This window comes from Perognathus longimembris, chromosome 28 (genome assembly GCF_023159225.1).
Source record: "Perognathus longimembris pacificus isolate PPM17 chromosome 28, ASM2315922v1, whole genome shotgun sequence".
In the NCBI taxonomy this organism is placed as follows: domain Eukaryota; kingdom Metazoa; phylum Chordata; class Mammalia; order Rodentia; family Heteromyidae; genus Perognathus; species Perognathus longimembris.
Window position 1 is genome coordinate 25,449,134 of NC_063188.1, and position 12,965 is coordinate 25,462,098.

Below are 12,965 nucleotides of genomic sequence, written 5' to 3' on the forward strand. Positions count from 1 at the left end.
AAATATGAAATGAGTCTGGGGAGTGAGGACAGGATAGGAGAGGATGACACAAGGAGTGTTTCTGATCAAGAAGCACTAGTCCAATAAATGGACATGTGACATTGTAAGCTCCTTGGACCCCTACTTGTTTAGAAAATTAAAAGAATACAGTGACTAGTCTTAAAGATATGTTATGCCTATAAATATGTGCATGTGCTTTTCATAAATGGGATTCAAACTGGAAATACAGTGGCACCCTTCCACCACAGGGGGTACATTACAAGATCCCCACGATTACAAGATTGTGAAATGTAAATAGCATCAAACTTTATAACTGATGCCTTGTCTAACTACATACTTGTGTACTGTGGCTTCAACTCTCAAAGTTTGAGGTGTGACAGCCAGACTAGCATGAATTTTCCTTTGTCAGAATTTCACAGGGAAATGTTTTTCTTCTCAACTTCATCACATGAATTTGAGTCCATTTTTGTAAAGTCAAGAACTTTTCCTTGTTCACTTAAAGGAAGTTCTTTCCATCTTCTCTTTGGCTTGTCTGAATTTCCAGCCCCAGTAACCCTTATATTTTACAGCCACTGTTAAGTAAAAGAAGGGTTACTTGAACACAAGTACTGCAAAACCATCATGGTTGATCTAATAATGGAAATGTCTATTAAATGATTCACAGACAGGTCACACAAAGAGCATGGGTATACAAAGGTTGATTCACATTCCTAAAGAAATGGGGCAGCATAAGATTTTTTATCATGCTACTAAAATCAGCATGCAACTTAAAACTGATAAATATCTGTGAATTTTTGCATTCAATGTTTTTCAACTGTGATTGTCCGCAGGTAACTAAAACTATAGAAAGTGAAATTATGCCTATAGGAGGACTACTGTACTACTTTTTCATCAAACACTTCCTTTCTGAATATCTTTCCATATTGCTCTAACAACTTGCCATTACGTGTTTGTTTGCATTTCTGTAATTGATTTGGCTTGATGAAGCCCTTTTCTGTGGGGTAAAATATGTTATGTGATGAACTAGACTAATGGTGCCACTAATGAGTACAGAATGATCAGTGTCTTGCTCCTTTCATGTAAAAACTACAAAACACTGACTCAAGAAAATTTACCAAGTTGACATATCAAGAGTATGTATAGCTAGGTGCCAAGGGCTCACATCTATAATACTAGTTACTCAGGAGGCTGAGATCTGAGGATCAAGGTTCAAAGCCAGCCTGAGCAGAAAAGTTCCCATGAGACTCTTAGCTCCAATTAACCACTTAAAAACCAGAAGTGCTGCTGTGGCTCAAAGTGGTAGAGCACTTGCCTTGAGCGCTTTAGCTCAAGGACAGAGCCGGGGCTCTGAGTTCCAGCCCCATGATGGGAAAAAGAAGGAGTATAAGTAATGCCCTATAGTTTTAGGTTTTTACTAATTTTATTGAGAAACTACATGAAGACTGAATTTTTCACTTTAAGAGATTTTTACTAGGTCTCAGACCAAAAGAGCAAAGCAAAGAAAAAATAAATAACCAATTCTTTAGGGGTTGGAGGCATGACTCAGCTGATAGAGTACTAGCCAATGAGCAAAAGTGTCAGGTAGTGAGTACGAGTCCTGGTCTTGAACCAAAAAAGGAAAGAAAAGTTCTTTACTTTGGCTTTATTTCTCACTTGAATAGATTTCTTTCATTAGTAGTATTTATCCAGGAAGGGAATTATACAAAGGTAAATTCCACTCTGAGAGACTTGATTTTTTTGGCAGTTCTAGGATTTGAACTCAGGACCTTGCACTTGCTAGGCAGGTGCTGTACCATTTGAGCCATAGGTATGTCCCTTAAGATCCACTTTAGTTAAAGCTTTTAGTCAGGGGAATGCATCCTAGTGTAAATAAACTCATTAATTTAGACTAGTTGTAGAGAGGTTAATCTGAAAAGCCTAAACCATAAAAAATTTAAAGAACTACAGTTATATCATTTCCTAATACAAGAGGCACTTCTAGTCATATGTCAGCAACTTTTGCAAAGAAATGTACATCAGTGAATCGATCAGATTTGTTTGTAACTGCTAACTATTAAGTGCTGAAACATGCAAAGAAAAGGGTTGTTTTCAAGTTAAATAATTCTCATGTTATTCTATTTACATGATTTATATACTTAGACAATCTTCTAAGTGTGGAAGGTGGTAAGTCACTTTAGGTTTTATTAATGTGAGTTTCTCATCAGGGGACTCAGTGCCATTTCTTCTCTCTCTCTCTCTCTCTCTCTCTCTCTCTCTCTATATATATATATATATATATATATACATATATATATACACACACATATATATAATTTATCTGCTTTCTTTTGATGATTAAGCTCATATTGTCCAGGACAGGGTTTGTACTACACGATGTTGTGACTGTAATTTTTTTCTGCCTTTATGTCAGGACTTACAAGTTTTCTGGTGTTTTTTCTTCTAAAGGAACCTAGCTGTGCCAGTGAAATCCAACTTAAAAAGATTCTCACTTCTAGTCTCCATAGACAGGAGATGGGACAGTTGAGGCCTGCCAAATCAGGTAAAAGCATCTATGCTGACCCTGGGAAAATATTGTGGCCCTTGTTATTTCAAGTTCAGTTAGTCAATATTTTATTCAATATATATAAGCTCTGTGATTCTCTCAGGACTCTTTCATGAGAAGGTATACTTAATAGCTTGTTTTAGAAAAAAACAAAAAAAACAAAAAACCTAAGCTGGGCACTGGTGGCTCACGCTTGTAAACCAAGCTACTAAGAAGGCTGAGATCTGAGGATCGCTGTTCAAAGCCAGCCTGGGCAGTAAAGTCTATGAAACTCCAATTAACCACCAGAAAACCAGAAGGGGTACTGTGGCTCAAAGTAGTGGTAACTTTGAGTGAAAGAGCTTAAGGACAGCACCCCGACTCTGAGTTCAAGCCCATGACAGAAAAAAAGCAAAAAACCTAATTATTATGACTAATATGAGTCCAGTGTGGAACTTTCAGCGAGTCTTTCTCCTCACGGAAGAAGCTGCCAAGGCACAAAATTGTGGTCATTAGAACATTTTTGTGGCTCTATCAGACAAGAGTAGCAAGTGAATTTGTAGCTTAGAGCAAAGCAGAGGTTTCCTCACCTACTCTATCCCCAACAAAACTGTTGAAAATAATAGTCTCAGTGGTATAGGGTCATTTTGAACTATTAAAAAACCCTTTACTGTGTAGAGTCTAACATATGACAATAATATAAAGTGAGTGAAAAATAAAATAGTATCCCTCAGCTGACCACCAGTGGCTCATACTTTGAATCCTAGCTACTCAGGAGAACTGAGATCTGAAGATTTGGGTTTGAAGTCAGCCTGGGCAGGGCACATGAGTCTCTAGTCTCTAATTAATTACCAAAAAATAAAGCTGGAAGTGGAGCTGTGACTCAACTGGTAGTGTGCTAGCCTTGAGCAAAACCCTCAGGGACGTCACCCAGGTCCTGAATTCAAGTCCCAGGACCAGCATACAAAAAATTCTCCTATCACCAAAGTGTTAAAAAGTAAACAAATAAACAAATAAAAAAGACTTACTTTATTTCCTCTGAATTTTTAATGAAAAGGCTAAAAACAGTGCCTAGGCCTTCAGTTCAAGCCTCAGTACTGCACAGCAAAACAAGTGTAGGGCAATTGGATAATAGCCACCCCAAGATTGACCGTTAGAGCTTTAGGAATGACTTCTCAGGCTTCCTCCCTGCATAGGTTCTTGTGGGGGCAAAGCCATGTTTACTCTGTTCCTGTGATATAGCACTCAAGGCCTTGCCCATGCATTGACATTCACAAGCCTGATATAGAAGAAAGTAGGGTTGGAAAGACCTAAGAGCAGTGTGATCCGAGGGAAGCTGAAACAAAGAAATGTGATTTCATCCAATAAATGTACCCCCAAGATCTCTGAGCCTTCTTAATGCTTCATGTGCTGTCATTCTAGTTGCGTTTGAAGATGAATACATATCTGCAAAGAAAGAAGCCAAACGATCTTTAAGCCTTCCAGCCAGGCTCCACTGGCCAGATGAACCTATGGGGCAGAGCGATGGAAAGGAGCCTGTCTGGTTCTCCTTGGCGAAGAAGAAAGCCAAAGCATGGAGCCACATGACCGAAGTTATGTACTAAGTCGCTACGGGCTGGAGCATTAAGAATTTAAGTGATAGCTGGCAATTACGATAGCAATTATATGTAGTGATTTACTTACAATGGCTATTTCTTATTAAGTACAAGAATTTTAGAAATAGAAATGAAATCTTTTCAAATATTTTCATTTGCATATTAGTTATACACGGGAGTTTCATTGTGTGATTTTTTTTTAAGTATTTTTTTTTTTTTTTTTGGCCAGTCCTGGGCCTTGGACTCAGGGCCTGAGCACTGTCCCTGGCTTCTTTTTGCTCAAGGCTAGCACGCTGCCACTTGAGCCACAGCGCTGCTTCTGGCCGTTTTCTGTATATGTGGTGCTGGGGAATCGAACCTAGGGCCTCGTGTATCCGAGGCAAGCACTCTTGCCACTAGGCTATATCCCCAGCCCTTTTTTAAGTTTTTTTTTTTTTTTTTTTTTTTTGGCCAGTCCTGGGGCTTGGACTCAGGGCCTGAGCAGTCCCTGGCTTCTTCCCGCTCAAGGCTAGCACTCTGCCACTTGAGCCACAGCGCCGCTTCTGGCCGTTTTCTGTATATGTGGTGCTGGGGAATCGAACCTAGGGCCTCGTGTATCCAAGGCAGGCACTCTTGCCACTAGGCTATATCCCCAGCCCTTTTAAGTATTTTTTAAGTAGCAAGTCACCACCTCCATGTCTTTCCCTCATTCTCTTCTTCCCTTTGAAAAATCATTTTAGTAGGTTTCACTGTTGTTTTTACACATACCTTGTTTTCATTGTGATTCTTGTAGTGAGTGAAATAAACGCTATTAATGCCTAACCTTCAATAGTATCGCTGCTAGCATCAAAATCCCCAGCACTTCCCTAAAAAGCTATGGACAAAATGTTTGTGCTGATGTCAAATTGTGAAATCTTTCAAACTTTGGACAATGTGTGTCACTTACAAGGAAGAAAGCAAAATCAGAAAAAAAAAGATTTTGCTGGAATAACTAAAAGATGGTTGTTTCCCTCAACCAAATGATGTAATTTCAATGGAAACATTCAGATGATTTGGCTCAGAAATTAGCTTTTAGGGTTGTTGTGTAGTTTTTTTTTTAATGAGCCTACATAAATGCTGAATTATTTGATTGCTACCCCAAGCTTTGCAAATTAGTCTAAAAGAGGTGATGGATATGACTAAAAAAAAGCTCCTCTATAGCCAGTCCCCTCATCAATCCAGTATTTGGTTTTTTTCCTTTTTTTTCCAGTCCTGGCGCATGAACTCAGGGCCTGAGCACTGTTCCTGGCTTCTTTTTGCTCAAGGCTAGCACTCTGCCACTTGAGCCACAGCGCCACTTCTGGCTTTTTCCTAAAAATGTGGTGCTGAGGAATCGAACCCAGGGCTTCATGAATACAAAGCAAGCACACATGCTACTAGGCCATACTCCCAGTCCCTCAACCCACTATTGTTTAAAACATGTTCCACATACAAACTTTTTATTTTTATTTTTTGGCCATCCCTGGAGCTTGCCTCAGGGCCTGAGCACTATCCCTGGCTTCTTTTTGCTCAAGGCTAGCACTCTACCACTTGAGCCACAGCGCCACTTCTGGACATTTTCTATATATGTGGTGCTGGGGAATCGAACCCAGGGCTTCATGTATTCGAGGCAAGCATTCTTGCCACTAGGCCATATTCCCAGCCCCCTCAATACTTTTAATTGGGATAAAAGTAATAAAGAGAACAATTTGTCCCAGGGTTGACAGCATTGTCTATTTCCCTTCCTAGCAGACCACTTTTTTGTGATTATTCTTCTGTGGACAACTAGTCCATGAGCATTAGGGTTTTTGTCCTGGCACTACTGTGAACATCTCTAATTGTCTAGAATTATAAATGTGCATCCAACTCATAAAAAACTAATCTGAATTCAATGTTCTGCAGATTTCCAACCTGAGGCCGGTGGGTCACGCTTGTAATCCTACCAACTCAGGAGACTGAGATCTGAGGATCACGGGTTCGAAGCTAGTCCGGGTAGGAAAGTCCTTGACACTCTTACGTGGCTTGGTTGGGGTCCTCTTCGTTGCAGTCATCTGGGCTCAATTTGGCTCTGCTTGGCTTGGGTGAGCTCCTCTCTCTGGATAGGGTCAGCTGGGGTCATGTTTGCTCGGCTAGGCTGGGCCAGGGCTACAATCCACTTGTTGAGTTAGGCTCCGTCGATCAGTGTTCCTCTGGCCTTGGCGGCATTCAATTGCCTTAGGCTGCGCTGGGCTGGGCTCGGCTGGGCTCGGCTGGGCTCGGCTGTACTCGGGTGTGCTCGGCTGCGCTGGGCTGTGCTCGGCTGTGCTCGGCTGCACTGGGCTGGGCTCGGCTGGGCTCGGCTGTACTCGGCTGTGCTCGGCTGGGCTCGGCTGTACTCGGCTGTGCTCGGCTGCGCTGGGCTGGGCTCGGCTGGGCTCGGCTGGGCTCGGCTGCGCTGGGCTGGGCTCGGCTGGGCTCGGCTGCGCTGGGCTGGGCTTGGCTGCGCTGGGCTGATCGGCGCTCTATTTACTCGCTTGGGCTCAACAGGATGCAGCTTGGCTACCTTCGGCTTGGTTCGAATACTGCGCTTTTTGGGGTTGGTTTGGCTGCACTCGGTGCTTTGGCTAGACTCGGTAAGACTGCACTACACTGGAGTTGGCTGCTTTCGGCTATGCTCGGTGGGGTCGATTAGGTTGCGCTGGACTTGGCTCTTTGGCTAGGTTCCGCTAGGCTTGAATCAAGTGGTTTGATCTCATCTGATCTGATCTGATCTGCGTTCGTGTCTTTCGGCTGGTCTAGGCAGGGGTGTGCTCCCCTGTACTGGGCTGGACTCAATTGGGTTCGGCTGCATTTGCCTGGACTTTGCTGAGCTCGGCTCGGATCTGTTGCTTTTGCCCGGGCTTCACCGAACCGACTTAGACGCGTGGGCTCGCTGTTCTTGTGCTTCCATCAGCTGGGCTCAGCGGGAGAGCAGCGCCTGCTGTGAGCGCTCCCGACCGCCAGGAGGCGCTGCCGCCCGCCGAGCGGATTCCGCCCGCTGCCGCGGCCTCTGGATGGGGTGGGCGGGTTTTCAGCTCCGCGTCCCGGGTCAGCCGGCAGTGCGGAGACCGCCGCGGGAAGCGCGGTGCTGCCCGCCCTGCAACGCAGGTGGCCCTGTAGCTCTCCGGATGCAAAGACTTTGCCCAGGACGAGAGCGACTGGAGCCCGAGCCCAGTGGCAGGGGTTCCGCGCGGCCCCGGGAGGAGCCTCGTCCCCGCGCCCCATCGCCAGGAGGGCTTTGCTCTTTCGGGAGACACAGGCGGACCGGGTCCTGGGTCGTCTCCCAGCGGGGACGCGCTTTGCACCCCGCTGTGCGGCCCCGTCGCCCCGACACCTGCGCCCCGCGGGGGGAAGGCAGCGGGGTGCGCCTAGATCCTGGCCTTTGTGGCCCCACATCCCCGCCCCTTGTCCCAAAGCGAGGCCATTGGGTCGCCACCGCGTCCGGGCTGGGCCGAGCGTGGAGTTCAGGCTTTGGGCTTTGGGTGACACGGGGTGAAAGCAGCAAAGAAACTGAATAACAAATTCACGGACCCCCCCCCCCCAATCTTATGCTGCACATGCTATATAGTCCATTCATTCCAAGTGCACAAGGCCTTTTAATTAATTGATCAGTTGTGCAACAATCGCCGCAGGCTCACTTTAGAACCTCTCCCCTCTCCAAAGCTTCTTTAACCCTGTTGAGAACTTATTTCCCTTCTCCCTCTTCTTTCTCTAACCAACCACCTAGCTGCAGTCTCTAGGTGATTTTAAAAGAATAACTTTCACACAATATTCCTTTGTGGTTTACTTCTATACCATTATATTTTCCAGGTTGATTAGTTTATGCCATTATTAAGTATTTCTTTTTTTCTGGTTGAATAGTACTTAATTATATGGACACACCACATTTTTTTTTCTGTTCATCAGTTCATGGAGATTTAAATTGCTTCAACTTTTTGGTAGTTATAAATAGTCCTATTGTGACCATTTTATATGAACTTTACTGTGGGCCTGTTTTCTCTTAGAGGTGTACCTAGGAATGGAATTGCTAAGCTAAGTGAAGATTTAACATTTTTTCCTTTTAGTGCTAAGCCTGGGGCTTGAATTCAGGGCCTGGTCGCTGTCCCTCAGCTGCTTTTGCTTAGGTTAGCATTCTACCACTTGAGCCACAGCTCCACTTCTGGCTTTGGGGTTGGTTAATTGAAGGTAAGAGAGTCTCCTGGACTTTTCTTCCTGGTCTAACTTCAAATCATGATCCTCACATCTCAGCTTCCTGAATAGCTAGGATTATACGCCTTTTTAAAGAACTTCCAGACTGCTAAAATTTGTGAACTGTTGTGTGTTTCCACTGGTGAATGAGTGACAATTCCACTTTCTCCTCATCCTCAACCACATTTTTTGTCTTCTTGATTTGTCTCATTGTGGTATTGATTTGCCGAGACTGAGTGTTCAGATTAAATTTGATTTACCTAGTTTTACACACCTTGGTTTTTTTTTTTGTTTTGTTTTTTGTTTTTTTGTTTTTTTGTTTTTTTTTTTGGCCAGTCCAGGGCCTGAGCACTGTCCCTGGCTTCTTCCCGCTCAAGGCTAGCACTCTGCCACTTGAGCCACAGAGCCGCTTCTGGCCGTTTTCTGTATATGTGGTGCTGGGGAATCGAACCCAGGGCCTCGTGTATCCGAGGCCGGCACTCTTGCCACTAGGCTATATCCCCAGCCCAGTTTTACACACCTTAGTAAATATCTTTTTACATAGCATGAAACCTAGGAGTTGAAAAATATTAATAATTCATGGTCCTTCCTTGCAAAGAGCTCTGGGACACAAAGAAACAGAGGGAGATTGTGGGGTGCAGACATGAGACACAGCCCAGCATGCAGTGGGGAAGTGGAGACAAGTGTTAAGAAAATGAGGGAGGAGTGGATGCTGTTCCAAAAGAAATGTACTCATTACCTGACTTATGTAACTGTAACCCCCTCTATTTTACTTTTGCAATAATAATAAAAGCCTTTATACAAGCAGTCTCCATGTGTCTCTGGTTTTCTTTCTGTATGTGTGTATATACTTACATATATAAGTATATGTTTGGGGGCTGGGAATATTGCCTAGTGGTAAAGTGCTTGCCTCATATAAGTATATGTTTTGTGCTGGTACTGGGGCTTGAACTCAGGGTCTCTTCCTTTTGCTTGTTTTTTTTTTCTTTAGTTCAAGACTGGTGCTCTACCACTTGAGCCACACTTCCACTTCCAGCCTTTTCCTGGCTAACTGGTGATAAGAGTCTTATGGAATTTTATGCATAGACTGGCTTTGAACCATGATCCTCAGATTTCAGATTCCTGAGTAGCTAGGATTACATATGTGCTAGCATATAGTTCTATACATGTATATATACTTTAAAAGAGTCAAATGGTGGCAACATGTAAAGGTAGGAGAAAATAACAGAGATGTTAAGGACTCGATTGCATTTCTGTACCAATTCATACATTGAAGCTCAATCTCCTTTAAGACTCTGGAGATGGGACCTTTAAGAAGTAGCTCACTTTAATGAGATCATAGACATTGAGCCTTCTAAGGACAGGAAGAACCGTGAGGGTGTCAGATTGTTAGGAAATTCCCTGAGACTAATCTCCAAGTAACCAGAAGAAAGCTGGAAGTGGAAGCTGTGGTTTAAGTGATAGAGCACCAACCGTGAGTAGAAAAGGGTAAGGATAGTGTCCAGGCCCTGAGTTCAAGCACTAGTAGTGCCCCCCCCACCCCAGCAGGAATGACACACTGGCACCTGGAAAAACATGTCCAATTAATAAGGCAGATTTAAACTCTATTTCCAGAGTAGGTAAATCCAAGAGAAAGAAAGCAGATAGTTTGTTGCTTGGGATTTGGGGAGGGGAAATGAAGAATGACTTCTTAGTGGATATGGGAGTTGGGGGTGATGAAAATGTTTTAAAATCAGAAATAGTAGTTGTACAAAATTATGAATGTTCTAATCACTGGAATATTCACTTTAACATGGTTTATTCTATTTTGTGAATGTCAATGTTAAAAAATGCTAGTATGTTAGGATGGGATCTGTGTTTATACAGAGTATGAAGAAACTAGTGCTAGTAAACAAGCACCTAGGAACTCTTCACTAAATGTAGAAATGACACTGTCTAGTCTCAAACTCCTGTGCCTTCCCCCTTCTCCATCCTCTGGTCTGGTCAAATATGACATTGCCCATATCCTCTGAAACAGTGTAGAGATTAAGCCCATTCTCTTTCCTCCTTTATTTGCTTCATTTTGTCTTAAAAATATTTCAGAGCAACCAGAAATAGTGATATGCCCCACTTCAGGTGCTGAGGCAGTAAGATCTAGAGTTTGAGGCCAGCCTGGATTATATAGTAACATGAGAGGTCGGGGGGAAGGGAGAGACCAAAGAGGTAAAAGAGATTCCAATCCGGAATATTCAAATATCATCAGCCATTTTGTAATAATTCACTTTTAATTTTATCAAGCATGTGAAATACATCCATAATAGGTAAATGAGAAGGCAGAGAACATTGGATATTACAACACTGTTTTAATTAAAGATGGATCTTTATCTCTCTCCTTACAAAATATTTTAAATTTGACATTTTAATTATTTTGACTGTAGTAAAAGTACAAATTGATGAAAAGTGATCCCTTTTACATAAAGATAGAGGTAAAACAAAGATCTGAACGTTCTCTTGAGAAATCTGCCTGTATTTCAATGTACTCGTTTAAACAAACTAATTTTTAACTTGAGCAAATGCTTTAAAATATATCTATAAGAGCTATACAGAAAAGCCAACTATTATTGGATATCACACTTAGCAAATATATTTTGGCATAAAATAAGTATTGATATTGGTTTCTAAAACAGTAAAGATTGTAATCTTCTTTGTTCTTTTTTTTTCTATTCTTTTTTACTGTAGATAATAAGAGAAAATTGATAGGTGTTAGAATAGTATCCTATAGAAAAATCTAAGTAAATAATAGTCCCTTATGCATGGGTGCTACATTTCGGTTATATCACAATAAGTAGAGAGCATGCTTCCCTCTTAAAATTCAAATCCTTGTTTATAAGAATGCATATGCAAGCAAGAGCTATAATCATGTCTTTCTCTTTGTGAACACCAGAAGTACTTGAGGTGTGTGTGTGTGTGTGTGTGTGTGTGTGTGTGTGTGTGTTTACTTGGGAGACTATTCTGCCATTTAAATAAATATATCCAAGAGTGCTTGCCTTGTATACATGAGGCCCTGGGTTCGATTCCCCAGCACCACATATACAGAAAACGGCCAGAAGTGGCGCTGTGGCTCAAGTGGCAGAGTGCTATCCTTGAGCAAAGAGAAGCCAGGGACAGTGCTCAGGCCCTGAGTCCAAGCCCCAGGACTGGCCAAAAAAAAAAAAAAAAAAAATATATATATATATATATATATATATATATATATCCAGTTCTATAAACCTGTACTGGTTCAAAAGATGCTCTCTTTAACCAATCAGATCCTTGATTTTTATAGCTACTATATGAGAAAGAGACTTATGAAATACATAGGTATGAAAATGCAAGAAAAAATGTTAATCATTTAAGTATACTCAAATTCTACTTTAAGAATTACAAGTTCAGTGGTAAACAATCACACTGTGACTTTCTTTTGAATGACATACAATATAAATATCTACAACTAACAGAGTAAAGCATTAGTGGTTAAATCTGGGTCACTTTTAAATTCCTAACTGTTTTGCTCTTTGTCAATTGTAACATCCTAAAAAGCACTGTCCTGGGGCTGAGAATATGGCCTAGTGGTAAAGTGCTTGCCTCACATACATGAAGCCCTAGGTTCGATTCCCCAGTACCACATATATAGAAAAAAACAGAAGTAGCAATGTGGCTCAAGTGGCAGACTGCTGGCCTTGAGCAAAAAGAAGCCAGGGACAGTGCTCAGAGCCTGAGTTCAAACCATAGGACTGGCAAAAAAAAAGCATTGTCTCCTAGTTAGAACAGGAGACTATATTTCTGTGGCCAAGTAATTGAAAGCCAAGTAGGGCCTTGCCCTACCATTTTCATTGCTGGTTCTGGGAACTGTCGCACACAGAGATTCTAGTTTCCACTCGTTAAGTCTCATTCCTTTGCCACTTGCTAGTAGTCTTACAGCAGTGGACCAAAGCCCTCAGAAGAACAGACCAGCAGCCATGAAGTGTATTTGAGAACACATTGTGTTTTATATTAGGCACAGAGTCTCTAGTAACCTTCTAGGAAGATTAAGCTGAATTTTGGCCTAATTTTTTTTTTGCCATTCCTGGGGCTTGAACTCAGGGCCTGAGCACTGTCCCTGGCTTCTTTTTGCTCAAGGCTAGCACTCTGCCACTTGAGCCACAGCGCCACTTCTGGCTGTTTTCTATATATATGGTGCTGGGGAATTGAACCCAGGGTTTCATGTATACAAGGCAAGCACTCTTGCTACTAGGCCTTTTTGCCAGCCCATTTTTGGCCTAATTTTAAATCATTTTTTCTTAACTTACCAAAAACAAATAAGAAAGGTTCAAGTAGGCAGGAAATGCAAGAATTTTGAGTTTATTCAAACTACTACCACTCTTACCTAGATAATCTGTTGGTTCCACATTAGTTACTTTGGTTTTCCTCTTTCCTGTCTTCCTCTGCTCCTTCTTCATCCTCCTTTCCAATGTCTTCCTTGTCCTTGTCCTCACTGTGCTCATCATCCTGCTCTTTAGGGAAGAATAACACAGACTTTGAGAGCAGGCTTTCGTAGGGGGATGGAAGTTAGTTTTAAAAAAAGTTAAAACACCTTTGTATTGCTGATAAGTGCCATTCTGTGGCTCTTGTACTTGGTTTCCCCTTTC

At 42.3% G+C, this 12,965-nt stretch overlaps 1 protein-coding gene across 1 annotated transcript in view; it reads left to right on the forward strand.

The window, feature by feature from the left end:
• Kiaa1210 (KIAA1210 ortholog) overlaps window positions 1-4,125 on the forward strand; it is a 39,934-nt gene extending 35,809 nt beyond the window's left edge. Inside the window, exons 10-11 of the mRNA XM_048335324.1 lie at window positions 2,446-2,545; window positions 3,944-4,125. Of these exons, the coding sequence (XP_048191281.1) occupies window positions 2,446-2,545; window positions 3,944-4,125 (282 nt within the window). The remainder of the gene's footprint in view (window positions 1-2,445; window positions 2,546-3,943) is intronic.
• Window positions 4,126-12,965: the final 8,840 nt, after the last annotated feature.